The 22,812-nt window shown below is 32.0% G+C and overlaps 4 protein-coding genes across 5 annotated transcripts; 2 read left to right on the top strand and 2 right to left on the bottom strand.

Annotated features, from left to right (window-relative positions):
- Position 1: 1 nt before the first annotated feature.
- Positions 2–2,062, bottom strand: LOC103483295 (peroxidase 41-like). The gene is made up of 2 exons (XM_008439861.3): positions 1,447–2,062; positions 2–963 (listed from the first exon to the last, which is right to left on the bottom strand). The coding sequence occupies exons 1-2, from the start codon at positions 1,837–1,839 to the stop codon at positions 352–354; spliced, it is 1,005 nt and encodes a 334-aa protein (XP_008438083.2). The 5' UTR covers positions 1,840–2,062; the 3' UTR covers positions 2–351.
- Positions 2,063–2,849: 787 nt separating this feature from the next.
- Positions 2,850–4,121, top strand: LOC103483303 (snakin-2-like). 2 transcript variants are annotated; one of them, XM_008439872.3, is made up of 3 exons: positions 2,850–3,007; positions 3,538–3,667; positions 3,806–4,121. In XM_008439872.3, the coding sequence occupies exons 1-3, from the start codon at positions 2,942–2,944 to the stop codon at positions 3,988–3,990; spliced, it is 381 nt and encodes a 126-aa protein (XP_008438094.1). In that variant the 5' UTR covers positions 2,850–2,941; the 3' UTR covers positions 3,991–4,121. The 2 variants fall into 2 exon arrangements, with proteins under 2 accessions (XP_008438094.1, XP_008438104.1); XM_008439882.3 differs by having other exon boundaries at positions 2,852–3,007; positions 3,562–3,667.
- Positions 4,122–8,498: 4,377 nt separating this feature from the next.
- LOC103483316 (uncharacterized) lies at positions 8,499–9,579 on the bottom strand. The gene is made up of 3 exons (XM_008439892.3): positions 9,178–9,579; positions 8,978–9,090; positions 8,499–8,867 (listed from the first exon to the last, which is right to left on the bottom strand). Exons 1-3 carry the CDS (start codon positions 9,485–9,487, stop codon positions 8,754–8,756), a joined length of 537 nt encoding a protein of 178 aa, XP_008438114.2. The 5' UTR covers positions 9,488–9,579; the 3' UTR covers positions 8,499–8,753.
- Positions 9,580–16,878: 7,299 nt separating this feature from the next.
- On the top strand, positions 16,879–22,575 carry LOC103483324 (protease Do-like 9). Its single transcript, XM_008439904.3, has 9 exons — positions 16,879–17,630; positions 18,186–18,385; positions 18,482–18,662; positions 18,794–18,985; positions 19,729–19,961; positions 21,397–21,498; positions 21,789–21,839; positions 21,933–22,037; positions 22,134–22,575. Exons 1-9 carry the CDS (start codon positions 17,033–17,035, stop codon positions 22,230–22,232), a joined length of 1,761 nt encoding a protein of 586 aa, XP_008438126.1. The 5' UTR covers positions 16,879–17,032; the 3' UTR covers positions 22,233–22,575.
- The last annotated feature ends 237 nt before the right edge of the window (positions 22,576–22,812 follow it).

Raw genomic sequence — 22,812 nt, 5'->3', positions numbered from 1 at the left:
ATGAATAAAAGTAAATATTCATATAGTGGAAAATACATATCACTATTCCCATTTTAAGAAGGAAATTAATAACAAACAAAACACCCATTTCCAAAATTAAAATAATAAAACACAGATAAATAGAAGTTCAAGAATTAAAAAGAATGCATTCTTTTTTTCCTTTGTTTTCTTTGTTTTCTTTTTTTTTTTTTTTGGCTCTTCTTCTTCCTAGAAAATAACATTGATTTGCATACGAGCATCAATCCTTTTCCTTCCCTTCTTCCTTTTTGATTTGTTTACTTTTTTTTTTTTTTTGGGTAAAAAACGAAATAAAAATTAAAAAAAGAAAAGAAAAATAGAAGAAAGAATTTCTCATGAGTTAATAGAATTAAAAAGGTCACACCTTCGCCGAACCTCCCCTTTCCTTCCCGTCTTAACGCCGTGAACACTGAGCTTCTCCATAGCACGAGCAAAGTCGTTAAAAAACGCCGTTTGGTTCACGGCGTAAAGATCGACAAACGGCTTTGTCCTCGGATCCTTAACGAGGGCGTGGTCAGTCGCGAGTAGGCCCAGGCCACGTGGCAGGTTCTGGTAGAACATGTTGTCGAATTTGCCAGGTGTTATGACGTCGTTGAATGCTGACATGGCGGTGTCCTTTTGGAAATTGGCGCACATGGCCTTGAGCTTTTCGGCGAATTTGGGGTATATGTCCGGGTCGGTGGGTGACGTGGCACTATAGTTGAAGAGTCGGTCTGTGAATTCCTTGCAGTGGGAGAAACCGATGGTGTGACCTCCGGAGAGGGCGACGAGTTCTTGGACTGTGAAGCCTCTTTGGGTGAAGTAATCGACGAGTTTGTCCATTGTGAAGTTCACTCTTGGGAGGTTCCCTTCCACATTGCCTGCTTTTGATATCATTCCGTCTTTTCTCCCCAATCGAACGTTGTAGAATGGTCCTCCCACCATCACTACTAGATCTCGAGTCGCCTGCGTTAGTTTTTAAATAACTGCTATCAACGGTCTGATATTGTTAGATTAATAACAATAATATAAAGATCATAGATGGCCAATGCAAATCTATCTGCTATATACGAAAATTAAGCTATGAAAACGAATGTAGTGTTGTTCGGATCCAATTTTCACTCTCTACATTGTTTCATGTTCTAACCATTGTCTATGTCGTTACTTTTAGATTAACAATAACAACAATAGTAAAAGATTATCGCCTAAAAGAACTAATAAAAGATTGATTGATGTTTCAAAATTAATCCTATTAGTGAAAACGGTTCATTAGAATTTTAGAATATATATTTACTTTTCTATCATTACACTATTGTTAATGATAATTTTGAAAGAGGTACGAAGGGTTATAATATTATAACTTTGAAATGAAATGATAAGTAAGAAAAAGAAAACTAAGCTAGCTAGAAGGTTAATATATTAAGAAAACAGTCATGATGATTGATTGACCTGAGCCAAGATGTCGGAACAAGAAACGATGCCAGGACATGCGAGTTCGAGGTTGGTCTTAGCATGGACGACGACATCGAAGGCGTCACCAGAAAGGGAGTGGTTGATTTCAGCCTCACGCTCAGCTTGGTTGAAGGAGTTGGAGGAAATGAGAACGGAGGCATCACAACCATCAACCATGCAATCATGGAAGAAGAGGCGAAGGGTTCCTGCAGCAGTAACAGGACTGGTTATTTGTTTATTGGTGACAGTTTCACGAACAATCTTCTCGAAGTCGGGACATGTTTTTTGGTAATAACCGAGGGAGAGTTTGGAATGAACAAGAGATGGGAAAGGAAGGATGATGGTAATGATCATCAGGAAAAGTAAAGGGAAAGGGAAAGGGAAAGCCATGGTGGGTTAGAGGGGAAAAGGAAGAGGAAAACTTAATGCTTCCTCCTTATCTATTCCTCTATGGGGAAGCCTCTTCCAATGGAGGGCAATGAAGAATAAGAAGAGGAAGGAGGATGCAATAATAATAAAAAAAACAAACATTCCTAAATTAATACAATAAGAAATTTTGGGATCTCCATCAATTGCTGTCCATTCGACAAAACACTTTTTTTAGGGTTTTCTGTTATAAATCCAATTCCATATTAAACCATTGCCTCTCTTTTATATTTCTTTTTCTAAATTCTATTTTCCACTGTTCTCTATTCTTCTTCCCACTTTTTTCTCTTTTCTCCACCTCCCAAACTTTCTATATATATAAATATTTATGTTATTTTTGCATGAGAATCTAATTCTTTTTAGATTCTCTTGTATTAAATGACATATATAAGCTTAGATATATAAGATTGAATTTCACATATGTATAATCCATCATATAACAGAAAAATAAATTCATAAAATTTAAGTAGACTTGTCAATTAGGTTTGACCATCGTATCAGAACCCATAAGATAAAACAGATGCATGCATATGGATATTAAAAACACTTTTCATACAGTTTTACGTGATGTCCAATAACGTATTTGCATAGATGGGAATTCAATTCCCAAGTAATTAAAGTGGTTTCTGTAAGTTAGTTTCAGAAACTTTATTGTCGTTTTTATTAAGAATGAAAAATAGTGGAAGACAGCTTCGTATGTTGGAGGTGCAGCCCAAGCAGCTGGTTTCCAATTCAATATATATTACAAAGATTCCCCTAAACCTCTCTTCACTCTTATCCTTTCCATTTTATATCCTCTGTGAGGTTGAAGATGCCATTTGGGTTGGGGGCAGGTCTGGAGTCAGAGTAGTCAGTGGCACCTTTTTTCTTCTTTGTATTTTTGTATTTGTTGTCTCCCAAATATGTCCCCACCCCCCCACAGCCTTTCCAGCTCAAGCTTTCCCCATTCTTTTGAAATTTACCCCCACAAAGCATGTCCTTTTTTGGAATTTCAAGCTTAGTCTCTTTTCTTTATATCAATGATGTTAGAGTATTAGTTGAAGAATTTATATGAAAGGTCGAAACCATGGCAGTCCGTAAGTTCCTCCTCCTCCTTCTTCTTGGGGTCTTCGTCTTCCTCTGCCTTTCACAGGTAAAGCTTCTCTTTTCCTACCTCTTCCTTCTCTTCTGACCCTTCGCAATTGAATTTTGAATGAGTCTAGCTATTTTTTCTGGATTTCTTATGATGGATTTGCATATTTCTTAGATCTATGGTTTTAGTTCTTAGCTAAATTTTAAATAAAAATATATGTATGTATACTTTTTTTTAGATTTTAAATTTTGGCTTTTTGGTAAAATGTAGATAACAAGAAATTTAGTGAAAGAAGTGTTTACTTATTATAGGTTTAATTGTTTTTTTTCTTAACTAAAAACAAGTGATTAAGTTAATGTTGGTAATTAGTTGGTTTTTTATTTTTAGTTTTTCATCGAGCTTACAAATACTGCTTCTACATCTAAACCTCTCATTCAGAAACCGAAGCTAAAATTTAAAACCTAAAAAATATTTTTTAAAAACTAATTTTTGATTTTGAGAACTTAAAAACATAGTAAACACAAAAATGGAAGCTAATGAACTCATTAAACTAAAACTGAGATATAATAAATGTCGTCTTATTTACTAAGTTACGTAGGACACACATAACGCAGATATCTTCCGATGGCTACCAAGATCAGGAAGCTGGGATGAAGGAGATGGAATATGATGAAGATCAAGTGATGAGAGGGGCAAATAGAAGGCTAATGCAATACATAGGTGAGACGTGAGAGAGAAAATTAAACAATAGAATGATGGTTTTTAATTTATTCTTATAATTCATATATATGATTCGTTTATGGAAATTAAAAGAAATGAAATCAAAACAAAATTGGGAATAATATTATAATTACACAGATTGTGGAGGGGAATGCAAGCGTCGTTGTGGGGCGCACTCGAGGCCAAACCGGTGCATAAGAGCGTGCGGGACATGCTGTAGGCGGTGCAGATGTGTACCGCCAGGTACGTCAGGTAATCGCGAGATGTGTGGCACTTGCTACACGAGCATGACCACTCATGGGAACAAAACCAAGTGCCCTTAACTCTACCCAACGACTACTATGTCATCTTTTTTCCCTTGGTTCGGTTATTCAATCTTTTGAGTCTTTTGTTTCCTTCTTCTTTGATGTATGTTTAGAATTATTAGTTGCAAAAACTTTCCTTTTTTGTTTCATTTGTATTTCCATGTTTATGTTTCCATTTACGTGCTTGGTTTTTTAAACTACATCTTGATATCAAATATTTGGGAGATTAATTAGGTGAAATTAATTAGTAATTTGGTCTTTAGTTTAAAGATTTCTATAAAGGTAGAGGGATTTAAGTTAAATGATTTCAACTAGTTTTTTTTTTAATTTTTAGTTTTAAAGATTTATTATTTATAGTTTAGTTAAACTTTATAAAATTATTGTTCAATTATTTTTATTTACCATTCTTGTAAATTTAACATAGTTGGCAAATAAACACTATTATACCCAAGTAATACATTAGAAAAAAAAAAATTAAACCTTCGAAAATTAAAAATATTGAGTTAAAATTTTAAAAAATAATTAGGATCGAATATAAATAATGTCTTTTTTTTTTTTTACACGAGAGATTTGTATTGATCACAAACTTGATGGTTTATAATTTTACTCATTAATTTGAAAATAAAAAAGTGACGTTAATGGACAAAAATTCTGCATAAACAAACCCATATAAAGTTGAGTAATTTTTACATCATAGGAAAAAACATGTAAGAGAAGAATTTAAATTTTGTTATATTTTTTTTTTCATAAAATTAAAGCTGAATATGCAAAGTAAAGATTAATGAGAAAAATCTTTAGTTTTTTAATTATGAAATTCGAGTTCTATTAATACTCGAATAATTAAAATTACGTAATTTAGTAGGTTCCATAAGAGAATTAGGCCATAGAAAAGAAGACTCAAACAAAGCCCAAATCCACATTTCATAGTGTCTTCCAACTTCCAATGGAATTCAAAACCATTTCTTTTTTTTGCACATAACGTTTTCCTTTTTAAGTGTAAATTTTAAACGTTACCCACTCCTTTCAAAAACAAACAAATAAATCTACATGTGTGATGCCTATAGCGAAGAATAAGCAAATATACTTGAGTCACGTGTAATAGAAGGAAAATATATACTTAAGTTAGAGAATGAAGAAACTAAGAGAGTTCGATAATAGAATTCAAGTTACCTCATATGAAATTATAATGATGTATTTACAAAAGAGGTTGACTTAGGTCTTCTCCCATTCTTTATGTATTTATAAAAGAGGTTGACTGAGGTCTTCTCTCAAAATATAACTGTTACATGATCACTTGATCGTATCTTGCTTGACCTCTCGTCCCTTGGCCCATCATGATCTTATCTTGGTCATAGTTCAACTACTATGTTTAATAGATCTACCTTGATTCAAAATTATCTCTAACTTCTTCTTTCTTTCTTTTTTTTTTTTTTTTTTGTGTGTGTGTTTAGAAACTAAATAAGAATGTCTTGCTCGAGAAGATATCAATTTTTCGTCATTCTTGGTGAAACAAATATTTGGTCAAAATTCAACATAAAAAAAGAATTACTATTAAAAGGAATTAAACCTTAGGGAGATGCCAACCCTAATAATGAAAAAGGAGTAGTTGATATATAAAGAGAATTGTTTCTTTAAAAGCAAGCAAAGGTCAAGTGGGATACAATAGTAATGATATCATTTTATCATTTTTATGGGAATGGTTGTCAAATAATTTGTGCCTAGCTATTCCTATGCTATATTTATATGAAACCATTAACCCAACTTTTTATATATATATATATATATATACGGTATTTATTTCCATTTATTTGGTGGGATTTGATTGTATCATGAATGAATTCTCTATGAACTTTTAATGTGTAGATAAATTATATGGTCAAATGATCTTTTTGTACCCATTGATTCATATTGCTATTATATATATAGAGGATATATTAGGGTTAACATGACCATTTTATAGGTACAAATTATTTGCTCTCTAGTCTATATGGACTTTAGCCAATTCTTTTTATGATATGATCAAAGTGCATATTTTTTTTTTTTTTTTGGCAAATTCATCATTTTAAATTCTTTGACCTACACCATTCTAAATAATTTCCTACTTAAAGCATTATGATAGAAAAAAAAATTCTCTTTCAAAAGTTTTCATTTTTGTAGCTTTGAAAAATTTAATCTAAAAAGAAACAAACTTGTATCGATTAAAATTATTAAAATAGCAAGTTTCCAATTATTTTCTTACGTTTTAATATACAACGCAAACTTTCATATTTTTCGAACTTAAGTTGGAAGCAAATTTTACTTATTGACCTTTGTTTTTTTTCAAATATTTCGGTATAGATTATTTGAGATGTCGTTATTCACAATCTTCCATTTTTAATTATTTACTTTTCTTAGAACTATTGAACTAGAGACTTAGATTGCACTTGTATCCTTAATATAATTATCTCCTGGACATAACTTCTTACGTACGCCCTATCCTTTCTTACACACAAACTAATCAAGTATGAATTACAATGATTTATCGAGTAACAATATGTGCAATTTTTCCATTTGCAAGAGCTTCTAGACACACATACTATGCGTATAGTATAACATACACAATTAACAATGATTCGAGTGAAAAAAAAATTGTGACTAGATGAATGAATATATAGAGAAAGTATATCGCGTATTTGCCTTTTGCTTTTACGTCACATGTGACTAATTCTCTATGCCATTTTTAGACAAACAACATTTTCCATATCTATAAACGTTGTTGTTAAACGTTAAAAAGAACCACAATAAGTAAAATAAATGAAAACAAATGGGTTTTGTATTTGCGGTGCTAAAGGGTAGGAACCTGTATGAATATATTAATTAATTATTCTATATGCTATGGGACGTTGCAAACTAAGTACATATTCAAAAAGGATCACAATAAAACATGTAAAGAGATTTAGTTATTGACAACCATAATAAAAATTCAACAACAAAAAGAATCAATCGTGTAATAATATGATTCAAAGAAGAAAATTAATAAGATGATCATGATGAAATGTCGTGAATATGAATACAGGATAGCTAGAGTAAGTCAAAATTTGTCCACACACTTTGATGCATGATGAGGCCAAACAATGAATAATATTGAATTGAAAGTGTAAGCTTAGGTAGAAACAAAAGCAAAAAAAGGGCACAAAGCATGTTTTTGCTTTGTGTGTATTTGAAAAATGCATAGTGATTGGTAGTGATGGAGTGTGTTTTTGAGCATGCTTTGTGGCCATGCATGGCACAGAAAGACAAGCAAAAAGAGCAATGCATTCTCTCTTTCTTTTAACACCTTCCCTCCCTTCCACTCTCAATGCCCTCATGTGACTTCATTGCAATCAATTCCTTTTTCTTTTCTTTCTTTTGGTCAAAATCTCACCCTCTCTTACATTATTATTATTTCCTTTGCTTAAACAATCTCAAACATTACATGCCCCACTTTCATTCAACTTCTCCATTCCCTTTTGTCTCACATTTCCATCATAATCAAAACCAAACATGATATATGACTTCTCTTACGTCACCCATCCTCAAGATCGATGTAAATTAAACATAGTCTTTTAATTTATTAAAGTTATTCAATTTGGTTGTCTAAAGATATACATACATATGTGTGATTCTAGCAACAAGTATCTTAGATTCCACGTGTACCTACAAGATTGCATCCTTAAAGCCACTGTGGTGCTCATCAACGTCAACACTTCTAAAGCTTTAAGTTAGTCACAAGTATAGTTTACATAACATATCGTCATATTCATACCCTTAAATGATTTGACCGAAACTACCATGACATTCTTACACCGTTTGTGTTAGCTAGAGGACCACTAAGGTTAGTTTAATTTGCACAACCAAACGCTTTTGGAGGAATTTCATTATCTTTTTCATGTCGAGGTTGCTCTTTTGTTCGACCATGAGAGTCTTTAGATCTTTCCCAACTTATTTTTGGCACTCTAAATTGTTATTTTTCACCGTATATATCTAAAAATATCAATATTAAGATAACGGCACACTAAATAATTTCTTATTGACAAGGGGTGAGTAGGCCCATAAAAAGAAATAAGATTGATTGATGAGGGGATGAGGGAGTGTGGGGGTGGAAAAGGGGAAAAGTAACGTTCTAAGATTTTCAAAGTGTAATTATGAATGTTTGTGTTTTTAAAATGAGAATAGAGGGAGGTTGGGTTGTCTATGTCCAACGTTGGCATTGGAATGGTCCCATTGGTTTTCTTTGCCAAAAAGAAGGAACATCAAATTGAATGTTGGATATCAAATTATGATGTGACTCAATCTCAATCTCAATCTCAATCTCATTTTATTCTTCCCTTTCTCAATTTGAATTTTAGAAACTTGTAAAGTATTTCGTTGATGAAGTAAGTAATTGCGTTTAAGCTGTCTAAATCACCTTATAATTGCCTTAACACTTCCAATTTCCTAATTTTTTTGGGAGGTTCAAGATTATAAGAAATAATGCTCATCAAAACACAAGAAGAAACAAGTAGGAATGATTTGAATCTTGCAAAACCCAATTTCATTTCCTCCATATGAAATTTCAACTACAATATTTCATATTTCATCCAATCTTTTGTTTTTCTTTTTTCTTTTCTTTTCTTTTTTTCCCCCTCTGTTCTGTTCTATAATTAACTACTCATTTTCTATGCACAAATCTCACTCTAAAAACTTCCAAAAAAAGAAAAAAAAACCCACAAATCTGTGTTCATTAAACCATTATTATGTTCTTAATCTCAAATATCAAATCCTCAACATCCCCCTTCAGAAATGCTCTGCAGCGATGGCTGCCACCCTCTCGATTTCGCCGCCGTCGATACTGTTGAATTGCATTTCTTCACTCTGTTTCTCTCATTCTTCATCCCCTGTGTAACAATTCAAAACATATATATTTAGATTCATTCCACCCATGAAAATAAATTTTAATTTCAAAAGATAATGAGAAAAAAAAAAAGAAAAAAGAAAAGAAACCCACCTGATTAATTTCCCCTTCAGATCCCTTCTCCGAATTCCCCTGTTTTCCTTCAAAATCCAACAAATTCCTCTTCTTTTTCGCTTCCTGTTTGGCTTTCAACCCCTGCAAAACATCTAACCCAACACCACCAATTTCAAAACCCACTTGCAAAATCATACGAATCCATTAAACAAAACGAAGAGTTAAGGAATTAAACAGACCTTGGGTTGTGACAAGTCGGTAAATTTGGCCGAGAACGAGTGAATCGGTAGGCTTCAGAAGCTTGATTCGGGTCAATCGAACCGAGTTGAAATTTGTGCTGTTGGTTTGGGTGTCGTTATCACGGCGACGATGGTGGGTTGAGGTGGTTTCCGATTGGCAAACTTTTGTGGAGATGAGAAGAGCAACGTAGTGGCCGGGATTTGTTTTCATTATCTCACCGGCGTTTACTGGCCAGTAAAGTCTGTCGACTTTTCCGTTTGGGTGTTGGATTATTAGAGAAGCTGTGTCTATGGCTTGGCAATTTCCCATCGGGTTTGTTTCCCTCTCCACCGGTACTCTGGTTTTTTGTCTCTCTAAGAAGTGGAAGCTACGGCCGCGAGGTTGAAGAAGAAGAAGAAGATTGAATTGGAGAGTGGATGGACGAAGCACCGACCTCTTTTATAGCATATCATTTGCTTGAAACGGTGCGTTTTCGTTTCTATGGGCAATATGGTAATTTTATGGAAGAAGAAATGCGTCTCTTCACTTTGAAAAAGGAAAAAAAAACGTCTTCTCTTTTTTTCCTTTTCTAGTAAGTAGTAATTAAAAGGTTAATTTAAAACAATCAAACAATTAATATCGACAAAATTAGCTTTTTTTTTTCTTTTCTTTTGTAGAAAATTAAGAATATTAGCATTTTTATTTAATACTTGAAATGGAAAAAAACTTTATTAGTGTTAATTTCTTAAATTTGAAGGTTTTAATATGAAATTAGGTATGAATCTCTAGGAGATTAAAAATTATCCATTATTTAGCTACGTTCCTATTGTCAAATTAACAAATAACCCTCACATCTTGAATAATAAATTTTAATGTATTAATTAAACATATAAGATAAGTTTGAGATTAAAATGGCAACATTTATTCAAATAAAAAAATTAATTATTTAGTACAAAAATATATATTTTTTATTCTATATATATATATATATATATATATATATATTTGTTTTGTTTGTTTGTAGAGGAAAGAAACATTGGAGTTACAGATTGTCTTTAATTTATTTCCTTCACATGTTTAATTAGCGTTTGAGAGTTGACCAACTTCGGTTGTATGGAAAAACATTAAATGCACTATGTGACATCAATTATCTTACTTCTATGTTATGTAATTCCCAAACATAAGGGCATGGCATTTTCATGACAAACATTTCCACTCATTTATACTATTTTATTTCTTTCCATTTAAATTTACATATACTCATCTATCTTTTATATATATATATATATATATATATATATATATATATATATATATCATACTTATTCTTTTATTATAACAATTGGGGCATAAGAATTCGGACAACAAATTTCTTTGTTACTAATACTCTGCAACGTCAGTTAAACTAAACATTTGTTGGCTTAATATCAATTTATTTATTTTCATGAATGAAAAAATAACATGGGAATTTTTTTTTGTCACGTTTGATAATTGTTTTGTTCTTTTAAATAAATATAATTAGTAGTAATTTTAGGGATAATAATTTAGTGTATAACAACATTTTAAAAAGTTACAAATATGGCAAAGTATATTACCGATAGATTTTTATCGTTGAACTTTTGATACTCTAGATAAATTTGGTTGTATTTACAATTTTTTAAAACTATTGTTATATTGCTAATATTTTACATCTAATTAATATATTTGTAACAAAACTCATGTTTATCAAAAATTGAGTTTATAATACCTAAATATACTTTTTAAAAAAATTATTATTAAACGACATGTTATCTACGGTTTAATTTAGTATATAATTTATGAATAGTTTTTTTTTTTTTTTTTGAAGGTTTATCAATTCAAACTTCAATACAAAGTCATTCAAGCTTTATTATTCTAAAAATTTGTGGAAGAGAACATTATTAGTTAAATCATGTAACCTTTTAAAATCTCAATTTTCCAAATTATTTTGAGAGTGCTCAAATTTGTTTTTTTTTTCCATCTTTTAGAAAAAATGAATTTAATAAAAGTATTTAAAATGTAGTGTGTAATTTAATCCAACTTTATCTAAAATTTTATATTAGTCTTGGTATTTAATTTGAATGGAATATTTTTTAGAGAGAAAAAAAAAAGATTATGAGAACCCCACTTAAACTTATGACATGATTTCTATTGCATTAAATATGAATTAGGAGACCAAAATAAGAGTCAAAATGTATCAACTTTAATTTGTTTTTGGTTTAGTCATGTGAGGACAAATAAAATATATATATATATATATATATATATATATTTCAAACAATAATATTACATTGTCTATTATTTAAGTCTATGCTTGAAGTTGATCATAAACTAGGTCAACATATTAGGTTCTTTTGTTTTTAAAGACTATACATTTGAATCACCACCTTTTAGGTTAAATATTTAATGGTTCCTTTCACAATCACTTTAGTTTTTATATAAATATAGTTTTTTTTTTTCGTTTTGACAAAATATTAGAATAATAGTCGTCTCACGTCTTTGAAAAAAATCTCCATTAATACGACAAGAATGAGTAGAAAAATTAAAAGAAAACGATAAAACATAAAAATAAACAGAAAAAAACCACAAAAGAACCGAAGGAAAAAACTACGGATCAGAACAATTTTACTAAGTGCAAAATTGGGTCTCGATCTACATAAAAATCGAGATATTGATTTGAATCTAATGGCATGATTAATCTCTTTTTACCGTCCTTAAAATTTATCACTTTCTTGAATCTTCGAACGTAAATCGAAACAATAATTATTATAAAAAATTTAAATTTAACCTAAAATCGTAATCGAACAAGATAATGGTCTTAAAAAAAAGTGGATGTCCCTATCTATAAAACTATGGAAGAGAGGAAGAGAATGTCATGGTAAGAAGGGGGTGAAAAGGGGACCCATTAATAGGGTTCCTTGACAGGTTGTAGCAAACATTGGGAACCAACAAACAAACATTCATTAAAAATATTTAATATCCTAAAGTCCACTTAACAAACGCACACTCTCTTGTCTGATTTTATGTCTTCCCCATAATCTTCTCTTCTCTTATATAATCAATATGTATGTATATATATATATATATATATAATTTTGTTACATTACTAACCCAACTAACTAATCTCTTTTATTAAGATCTCATTATAAAGTTTAGTATCATTGCAAAAATTTTGATACCCAAATCCCCAACCCCCCCTTTTGCTTAATTAATTTTATATCATGCAATGCATTGAACCTAATCACTAATTTTTTTTTTCTGTCTTATATATTGTTAATTTTTTTTTAGATCCTTTCAAGTACATACTATCTGCACTATTTCACTGTTCCTTTCCTTTCTCTTCTTGCTTTTGTTTCTTTTTCAGATTTTTTCAAAAATAGAAAATTTTAACAAACTATTTACACTTCATAGAACAAAATCACCTAAAAGATAAAAAATTTTATATTTGATGTATATATATTTTGTCAAATGTTCTATTTTTAATAATTTTACAATTTATAAAGTAACTTCTTTTCAAAATCGATAACTACGAGGGACCATATCTAAACTCAAACTAATTTATAGCACTTGGGCTTATAATTAATTAAAAAAGATTTTTTTTTTTTATCAATCATTCTTTTTAAATTTATGTTTTTTTCTTGATTTTTTTACCATGATTTTTCATTATCTTGGTAGTCAAAATAAAATTACTATTGGTAGAAAAGAGAGAAGAATATATATAATATAGAAATTTAGCGGTAAATGTAGACTTTATAGGATTAAGTTTCAAAAACCATGAAATCAATATCTACTTTGGTAACCAAATGGTTTTTTTTTTTTTTAGTTTTTGAAAATAATAATTATATATTTCTTACTGACGTTTAAAAAACAATAATATTTATTTTTATTTTTAAATTCAACTAAGGATATTGTGTTTGCAAAAATAACAAAAAAAAATTATGATAATAAGACTCATGTCAATACATTTTCTAAATTCCAAAAGTAACAAATTTAAAAACGAATAACTGTCTGATAGTCGTATGATATATTTACTTACTTGTCATATTTGTAATATACAAAAAAAAAAAGATGTGTTATAAACTGTTTTTTCTAAAAAAAAAATTTCATCTAATGCAATTTTCTTAAAAAAAATTACACATCATAGAAAAGTTGAGGAAAAAAAAATGTAATTTTCAAAAATAAAAAACCAAACAAATCTCAACAAAGTTCTAAAAAATTACTATTCATTAAACTCCATACATTATATTTTAACAAAACACATAAATTTGGGGTAATGTTAGTTAGGTGCATAAATTAGTGGGTAGGTCTCTAACAATTACAAAGTCCATCAAACATTCTCTGGCCATTGTACCAAACAACACATATTAAGTCCAAAAATTGGTGACACACACCACAACCAAAAAGGGGTTTTCAAAGTTGCAAAATTTTTCTTTTCATCATGCAATTTTCTTTTGTAGGTCTAACAAAGGACAGAAGCCCAAAAAATGGGTTTGTATTCTTGTGCTGGAAATGTTGGTATTACAAAGAAAGAAAGGAAAAAAAAAAAGGGAAAAGAGACCAATAAACAAATGCCCATAAATTGGTTTACAAAAGCCTGCCATTACCAAAGAACAAAGGAATCTCCTTTTGCAATTTGCAAGAGAATGTTATTGTTAGTAAATAAGGCCAAATTGTTTCTTAGCTGCCCTTTCTTCAAGTGTGTCTTGTATTGTATTCCCTTTTTTGATCTTCTCTTTTTGCGTAAATGTATACCTCTTTGTTTTGTTTTACCACTACACGTCCAATTCTATCTCACTTTAAAACTTACCACAAATTCGTCTCCTTTCAAAAAAATTTAAATCTTTGGGTGAAAAGATGAACGTTAGAACTTATTCTAGGATATTGTTTCCATAGTAATCGTTGATGTAGATTTTAAAAGTTGTGTGCATGACTCTGATCGTTCAGAAATCGATACAATTGAATAAATTGTGCAAAGTATAAAACATATGTAGGAGAAATTGACATAGATATTTATTTGTGGTTTACTGATACTACTGTTGGTTAATCCTATGAAAAAGACTATCATATTATAGATTAAGAAGTACCAATAGAGTTAGAGAATTTATACACAATATTTCTTAAACTTTAGGATCATAATCGAAAATAATGTAAATGTAAAAATTGTGAGACCACATATTTGGTCCTTTAGAATATTAGATAGCAGATTAAAGACATTATTCTAACACTAGTAATTATTGAAGAGAAATACTTGAGTGTATCTCAAGATGCACTTATCTTTATACATTTCAATTTGATCGTACACATTCAACTTTAAATATAAATTTGAAGCTCTCATTAATAATTTTACCGTGGAATGAGGACAAAGTTAATGTTCATAATTTTTAAAATTTTCTAAAAATAATATCTTCTATATATTATATGATTCTAAAATTTTGTTCTTTTTAGTTTGCTTTTTTTCTAATTCTTTGTTTTCATTATTTGGTGAATGTTGATGTTGTTTTTTCCTTTATTTTCTATATTGTATATTTGTTGTGATGTGATCTTATAACATAAGAATGTTGATGTTGTATATTTGATGTTATATTGTATATTTGATATCAAAGAATATATTCCATAATTAAAGATTGAAGATTTCTTTCATTTCAATCTTTTACTTTACATTAATTGAATTTAAAATCGAAAAAAGAATTTATCATTCTTACGTTAACTTGTGATTTTAAAATGTTGACAAACGTTAAACACATTATTTTTTAAAAAATTTAATAATAATCTTTAAAAAATGTTAAAAAAACAAAGAAAAAATTAGTACAAAATCAAATATGTCAAAAGTAGATTAAAAAATGGATAAATGATATTTTTACTATAACAAATAAACGGGTGGATTTTGAACCTTCCATCTATGGTTTGTTTGGCTCAATTGTGTTAACAATTTGGTTTTATTCGTTTTACTACATGTATCATAGTCCATAACGCAAATTTGTTAAGGATTTTTCAAAGCAAGACCCAAGTCCAAGGACATCTAGATAGTTCAAGCGTACTAGAAGAGCTAATTACGTATCAAGTTTTTGGTTGGTTTAGTCAAGCTTGTTTAATTGTTTAAACAAAAGGGAAATAACTAAGTCAAAATCATTAGCAAGAACATGCAATCTCGGTTTCAACAGGTATGGGCGACATTGTATGATATTATTACATATCCTAAATGGATATTAAACGATGAACTACTGCCACTTCAAAAAGATAACCAAATTAAATGTTCGTGCAGTAGGTTAGTGTATGTTTAGAATACTTTTTTTTTTTCTTAAATCTTTCCGATAATTATTTAATATGTAGTTGATGTCTATTCTTTATCTTTTTATTAATTTAAACATTGTTGATGTCGAATGGACCTCCGCTCGTTATTGATTATTGGGCTATTTCTTTTGGACTGGGTAGACAACTGGGCCCAGAGTAGTGTACTTTAGGGCCTGTTTGTTTAGCCCAAATTTTACAAAGTTTTCATACCAATCCAACTCAACTCAGTAGTGCCTATGTTGGCCACAGTTTTGTAGTTTAAAGCCATATTTTATTTCTTTGAAAAGTTCTGTGCTGTGATTGTCTAGAAAATTAGATTTAATAAAAACTACTTATCATGATTTCAAATAACAATTCGATAATTATAATAGATAGTCGTTTTAGGAATAATAATTGACAACAGCATTTTTATGATACATTTGTTTGATAGTTGATCCAATTCCTTCTCCACGTAACGTGTTAATCATGATACTTTTTGCTTCATATGTTGAGCCAAATGGGCGACCCTTTTTCTAAGGTGTTTTGAGACGAATTCTAATGCTGTTTTCGGAAGTAGTGAGATAGGCCTTCTTGGCGCAGCAAACACTACTATTGCACCAACTATTATAATATGTCTAAATGTTGTCATGTCTTGTAGAAATAATGACAAAAAAAAAATTGTCAATGATAGTCTAATTAAGCCACAATAAAAGTTTCATTAACTAATTAATACAAAATTAAGAACATGACATTTTTATTGACACGGTTAAAACACTATTGATATATAATTATAAAATTGTGTACTTTCCAATTTCCCACTATGATGGAGGATTTAGAATTGGTAAATAATTTAATTGATATCCAAACTTCCCAATAACTTTGACATTAAACTATACTCATATATTAGTGAATTACAAATAAAAAAAAATATTGTTAAATTGTTACAATGAGATCATCACTTTAGTACAAATTTAATATATTTCATACATTTCTCTTCCAAATATACTCAATCTTACAATAAAATAATATTCAAATTATTATTTCTTTAAAACATAAAATATAGTTTTAAAATATAAAACAACGACATTCGTAAATACATGGAAAAGGACAAAGTTAGCTAAGGTTGTTTGACAAAATATGACCATTTTAAATTTTGAGTTCTATCAAACTCAAAGTGAAAAAAACACACACAAACAAGTTCGTTTATTTATTTTATTATAAAGACAAAATATAGGTTAAAAAACATATATTAATGGTCATATTCAGTTTGATAATTATTTTATTTTCTATTTTAAACTATAACCGTTGAATTTTTAGCTAAATGAGGTTAATTTAATTTTATATTTATAATGAAGTTTTTTTTTTAAAAAAAAAATAATAAAAAATAGTTAGAAAGAAGGTTAGATTATTATTATTTGTTTATAAAAAGGGAAAGAAGTTATAAAAGGAGTTTGAAGGGAAATGTTGTGTTGTGTTGTTTCATTTCATTCACTTTTCGCCTCTTATTTCTGAATTTCAGGAGAAATTGAAAACCCATTTCTCCCCTTTCATAAACCCTCAATTTCTCCCTTTCAAATTTCATCCGAAATGGGAGAAATCAAACGTAAAAGAGGCCGAAAAGCCAAAGATTCCAAGCCGGAGGCTCTAGATTTTCCTCCGCCCACCACCGCTACTGCCACCGTCGCCATGGATGACGTTTTTTCAGTCAGCAACGTCGAGCTTATGGAGCCCGCATCCACTTCTAAACACCACCAGAACCGCCGTGGGAGACCCAAGAAGCTTTCCAAGCATGTCGAGAATCCCGACAAGTTCCCGCAATTGTCTCCGTCTAGACGTGGCCCTCGCGCTGTCGAAAATGGCGAATTTGCAGCTTCCGGCGATGCCTTGCCGTCTTCCATCGTTTCGGAAAGGGTGCAACCGGAATGGCCGGGCATGGCGAGAGTCGTGCCGGCGATGGACGCTGTGGTTAAGGTGTTTTGTGTCCACACGGAGCCGAATTTCTCTCTTCCTTGGCAGAGAAAGAGGCAATATAGTTCGAGTAGTAGTGGATTTGTGATTGGTGGAAGGAGGGTTCTCACGAATGCGCATTCCGTCGAGCATTATACCCAGGTTAAGCTTAAGAAGCGTGGTTCAGATACGAAGTACTTGGCGACCGTACTTGCAATCGGGACTGAATGCGATATCGGTAATGGGATCCGCTGCTCTTGGGTTTTAATTTAATTTATGATTCTTGGATTGGAATGTGACGGATAAATTTTCAAACTAGATTATGCTATGTTCGACCTATTCTCTATGTTTATCTCAATCTGAAATTTTGGGGACGTTACCATGCGTTCCGGTTGTCCAAGATTGTATTGTTTCTGGAGTTGAGAATCCTAGTCATTTCTTTGTGGGGTTAAACTGCACATAAATTCATCTTTTAGACTTGTGGAAATTCATCCTAGTCATTTGCATGTTGATTTAGCGAATGGGTTACTTTAGATGAGATTCACGCTGTGCATTTATGTTTGGTTATTGTTACGATGGATTAATGTGAAAGCTTATATATAATAGGAAGACAAGGATTGATAAATCTCTCTTTAATTAAAGATGGGGATGATGGAAGTGGATCACGATTCATGTAATTTTGGTTTTACCTACCATTTTTCTCGTTGCCTTGCATTTGCATCGATTTATGGTTCCATAAATTTAGTCTGTCGTCAACTTAAAGCATTAAGTATTATGATGTATGATGATGCAGCAATGCTTACGGTTGATGACGATGAGTTTTGGGTGGGAGTTTCACCGGTAGAATTTGGGGAGTTACCTGCACTGCAAGATGCAGTAACTGTTGTTGGTTATCCAATTGGAGGTGATACAATTTCTGTCACAAGTGGGGTTGTATCGCGGATAGAAATCCTTTCTTATGTGCACGGGTCTACCGAGCTTCTCGGTCTACAGGTTTTGCACTTTTGAGCCTTGACCTCATTGCTGCTATTTAGTTTTTTGGAATAGGGATAATGGTCGATGCTTTACTTCAACTATTTTCTACTGTAGATAGATGCTGCTATAAACTCTGGTAATTCTGGTGGGCCTGCCTTTAATGATAAAGGCAACTGTGTAGGTATTGCCTTTCAGTCACTCAAGCATGAAGATGCAGAAAACATAGGTTATGTCATACCAACACCAGTTATCTTGCATTTTATACGGGATTACGAGAAGAATGGAGCATACACAGGTATTTCGGCCCTTAGAGTAGGACGAATATCAGACTGCGGTCCTTTTATATTATTTTCATTGATTGACATTGGCCTTTGTTATGATTTACTTTGTTCTTTAATGGAAGCAATAAAATTTATTGGATGCCAGGCTTTCCAATTCTTGGTCTTGAGTGGCAGAAAATGGAAAATCCTGATCTTCGTGAGGCTATGGGTATGAAGCAAGATCAGAAAGGCGTCCGTATTAGGCGTATTGATCCTACCGGGCCAGAATCCAAAGTTTTGAAGCCAGCAGATATTATTCTCAGCTTTGATGGGGTCGATATTGCAAATGATGGAACAGGTAAATATGTATTTTATCATTTTTACATGATGTTAAAGCATCATCCTTGAACTGACGACCATCTATGGACTCATTTAGCCTCTTCTTGAACAATACTTTATAGTAATTACGTACTTTGATTACTTCCATAACACTAGAAGATTTGCAAAGTATACCAAGATACATATAGTTCACTAGTTACCAAAAGTAGAAAGAGGTAGATACACTAACCCAAACCACCTGAATTGAGTAAAAAGCTCTCCTATGAAAGAAGGCTGAATGAGTTTAAAGCATAATTGCTGAGTACTATTTTCTGCAGCAATATGTTAAAAAAGCAAGCCTGCCGCATCTTTATTTTTCTTTTCTTTTTCTAAATACTAGAAGAGAAAAATGTTGCATGCCTATTTCTTTGGAAGATTTCTTATCTCCTTTCTTCTAGTTTCCTTCATATCGTGCTTTTCTTTTTCTAAATTCAATAATTTTCACAAGTTTTATATTCTTTTTTTATCCCACTTCACTGAAGCTGGGTTTATTTCCCTTGCATCTTGTGTTGACTTAATTTCTAGAGGCTGTTGAGCACTCCGTATATTTGGATACCTTTAGAAAAACGCTGATTTGCTGGTCTAATGCGAGTGCATGGCAGAATCTAATCCTTGGATTGTTTCTTCTGTGTCTGCACAAGTTATAACCTTATTTTGGAAAGTATATCTGTAGAAGCCACTTCTTTCTTATTTGATAGCCCACTCTGTCACTATGTTTTGCAGTTCCTTTCAGGCATGGTGAGCGTATAGGATTTAGTTACCTTGTCTCTCAGAAATATACTGGTGATAGTGCAGCGATAAAAGTTCTGCGCAACTCTGAGACACTTAGTTTTAACTACCAGCTTGCAACTTACAGAAGACTCATTCCTGCCCACAATGAAGGCAGACCCCCTTCTTATTACATCGTAGCAGGATTTGTTTTTTCCACTGTATCCGTTCCTTATCTCCGCTCTGAGGTTTGTTAACCAAGATACTTTTCACCTCCCCCTGCATTCTATAAGCTTTACTAGTTGCTTTGATTTTCTCTTCTATATTTTATTAGAATTTACACAATGGAATAATGTGTTTAAAAGTTTGTTGAACAAAATTTACATAGAATTGTGTTTAGTGGTTATATCATAATCCTGTTAGGCATGATTCTCTTATTGTCAGTGCAACCAGTATAGCTCTCAGGTATCTAGCTCAGCTTTTACCTGCTTTTTGGTATTATTTGATTCTTCGATTGTAGTATTGTTAGTGCACTGTAAATGAGATTAAAACTTGTACAGCAGCATCCTCAATGACACTATAGCTGTATTAATGTGTCAGATTTTAGGCCTATTAACTTTGCCTCTAAACCCTAAACTTAAAATAGAGCCTCCAAAACAAAGTGCACTCTAAGGTTCTTCATTCTTCAGCGAGGCAAAGAGCATTTCGTCGGTGGATCTCATTCTTTTCAGTTTTGGAATGAACGTACCATTTAATTTCTTAAGCACCTTATGTTGAAGGTCGGGAAAACATAGATCTCATTTTGATTATTAATGGAACAATAGAAGAATGGTGGGAGGAAAAGGGGGATTTGAGACTGGTTGATCTTGGAAGCTAAGACTTTGAGAAAGTGTATGACAAAGTGGATTGAAATTTCCCTGATCTGGCCTGCGTTATGAATTTAGCCAAGTTGGTTGTCAACTAAACTAATGTTTATTTCCATTGCCGGAGGGAAGGCTTTCAGGTGGGAAGTTTCCTTATTGTTTTTTATTTGTGTTAGAAATATTAACAGGAAAATATTAGAGACATAATTAAGCATATTTGGAGGACCTATTTGTCATCAACAGGAGTTGGCTAGTATGTCGCATGTAGGGTGAGTTGTTAGGAGTTTTGGAGGTAGGCAGAATTTGAGAAGAATTTCTCACCCCAGAAAAGAGGTTGCAAATGGCCTCTTCAATTGGAGAGGATTGGTAAAGAAGGGAACATTTACCGCAATTGAGCCCCTGATTATTTAGAGCCTTAAAAAACTATGAAAGGAGAGACTCACATCTTGGAAGATACGCCTATAGCTTTCTTGCCAAGTATTCCAGTAGAAAACTGTTTTAAGATTCTCCCACAGAGCCTTTTCTTCGGTATATTGTGGTACACAGTTATGGAAAGATCCTGCGTGTTTAAGCTAATAATTTTTAAATCAGCAGTTAATACTGAATGTTGATAGCATAGTAGAAAGAGGAATAAATTTGAGTAGAGAACACTAACATCACTCTTATTCATAAATGTTCATTTCTACGAGTTATGATATATATATATTAGTATCTTGTCCTTGAAAAAGATTGTAATTTGAAATTTGAAGTTCTTACGGATTTGATATTAAGTTTGCATACATCATGATACTGAACTTTCTGAAAATGCTTGGAATTGTAGTATGGAAAGGATTATGAATATGAAGCTCCAGTCAAACTCTTGGACAAACTATTGCATTCAATGCCCCAATCACCAGATGAGCAGCTAGTGGTGGTTTCTCAGGTTCTCTCATTTACTCTCGTCTCTTCAGTTTAGTGTGCTATATAATGTTGTGTATTAGCATGTTTGGGAGTGATTTTGAAATTGTTAAGATCACCTTTATCATGTTCAAGTTTGCTCCACAGTTGTGCTTTTAACGATTAAAATCAATATTGATTGTATGATGATCAGATTTAAAAGTGTAGAATCAAATATTAAAATGATTCAATAATTAAATGCATATTATGGAGTTTTTTTGAACCTATATTTTTTCGGATTCTTAACCTCAACCCTTTCTTGTAAATTTCTTGCAGGTACTTGTGGCTGATATCAATATTGGATATGAAGACATCGTTAACACCCAGGTCTGGATTATATCCTGCTAATAGCCACTAGAACGACATCATTTTGACTGCAAGTAATTAATTACTCTGTTTGATCATCTTTGTGCATCATAGGTCCTTGCTTTCAATGGTAAACCTGTGAAGAACCTCAAGAGCTTGGCTAACATGGTTGAAAGTTGTGACGATGAATTTTTGAAGTTTGATTTAGAATATCAACAGGTTCTGTACCCCCCCCCCCCCCCCCCCCCAACGGATTTTCTCCATTTTTTCTAATTTTATCTTGAGTCTCATTTTCTATCTGCTGCAATCTTCCAGATAGTTGTCCTCCGCACAAGTACGGCCAAAGCAGCCACTTCAGATATTCTGGCCACACATTGCATACCTTCAGCTATGTCTAACGATCTCAAGACCTAACTTCAGGTTGAAATTTTTTAGGTATACTTGATTACGTAGTTTATCGTACTCAGTTTACCGCCCTGCTGAGTATGTGAAGGTTCCATTTGAAGTGTGTGTATGCTGCTTTCCTTCTTCATGACGTTGGGTAATACGAATGGTAGGAGGTAGATTTCCAAAAGGATTAGAATGAAAGATAGAATCGATCAAGAGTTAAAAACTGCATTGTATTGACTTCTCAGCTCTTGGAAGTTTTGATTAAATGATATTAGTAGTTGGTTAGGTGGATTTGATGACTTTCTCTATCCCTCACCGCACTCTACTTGTTGAAATGAAACTCTTTACCATTGATAATGTGTGATAACTAGCTAAGTTATGGTGCAGTTTCTTGAGTAACTGCCAACCATTTCGGTCGGGACCAAACCGTTGTATGTGGTTTTGCTTTCATAAATGACGGTTGTGTGAAGTTGAACTAGAAACAGGTTTAGGAAATTTGGGTTTTCACCTCTGCTGGGACTGCATTGGCTTCCTTCCCTAATCCATAGTTGGTTTGTACAGATGTGAACATGACAAGGTCGGGTCTATTTAGAATGATTTTCCA

This window comes from Cucumis melo, chromosome 12 (genome assembly GCF_025177605.1).
Source record: "Cucumis melo cultivar AY chromosome 12, USDA_Cmelo_AY_1.0, whole genome shotgun sequence".
Taxonomy (NCBI): Eukaryota; Viridiplantae; Streptophyta; class Magnoliopsida; order Cucurbitales; family Cucurbitaceae; genus Cucumis; species Cucumis melo.
This window is presented reverse-complemented; position numbering and strand designations above follow the sequence as displayed.

Coding starts and splice junctions, on each gene's coding strand:
- LOC103483303 (XM_008439872.3), top strand. CDS start 2,942: ATGGCAGTCCGTAAGTTCCTCCTCCTCCTTCTTCTTGGGGTCTTCGTC. Junction 3,008..3,537: donor TCTTCCTCTGCCTTTCACAG/GTAAAGCTTCTC, acceptor TTATTTACTAAG/TTACGTAGGACACACATAAC. Junction 3,668..3,805: donor AAGGCTAATGCAATACATAG/GTGAGACGTGAG, acceptor ATAATTACACAG/ATTGTGGAGGGGAATGCAAG.
- LOC103483316 (XM_008439892.3), bottom strand. CDS start 9,487: ATGGGAAATTGCCAAGCCATAGACACAGCTTCTCTAATAATCCAACAC. Junction 9,091..9,177: donor CCGACTTGTCACAACCCAAG/GTCTGTTTAATT, acceptor GTGTTGGGTTAG/ATGTTTTGCAGGGGTTGAAA. Junction 8,868..8,977: donor CTGAAGGGGAAATTAATCAG/GTGGGTTTCTTT, acceptor ATTGTTACACAG/GGGATGAAGAATGAGAGAAA.
- LOC103483295 (XM_008439861.3), bottom strand. CDS start 1,839: ATGGCTTTCCCTTTCCCTTTCCCTTTACTTTTCCTGATGATCATTACC. Junction 964..1,446: donor GTTCCGACATCTTGGCTCAG/GTCAATCAATCA, acceptor AAACTAACGCAG/GCGACTCGAGATCTAGTAGT.
- LOC103483324 (XM_008439904.3), top strand. CDS start 17,033: ATGGGAGAAATCAAACGTAAAAGAGGCCGAAAAGCCAAAGATTCCAAG. Junction 18,386..18,481: donor CCGAGCTTCTCGGTCTACAG/GTTTTGCACTTT, acceptor TTTCTACTGTAG/ATAGATGCTGCTATAAACTC. Junction 19,962..21,396: donor TTCCTTATCTCCGCTCTGAG/GTTTGTTAACCA, acceptor TTGGAATTGTAG/TATGGAAAGGATTATGAATA.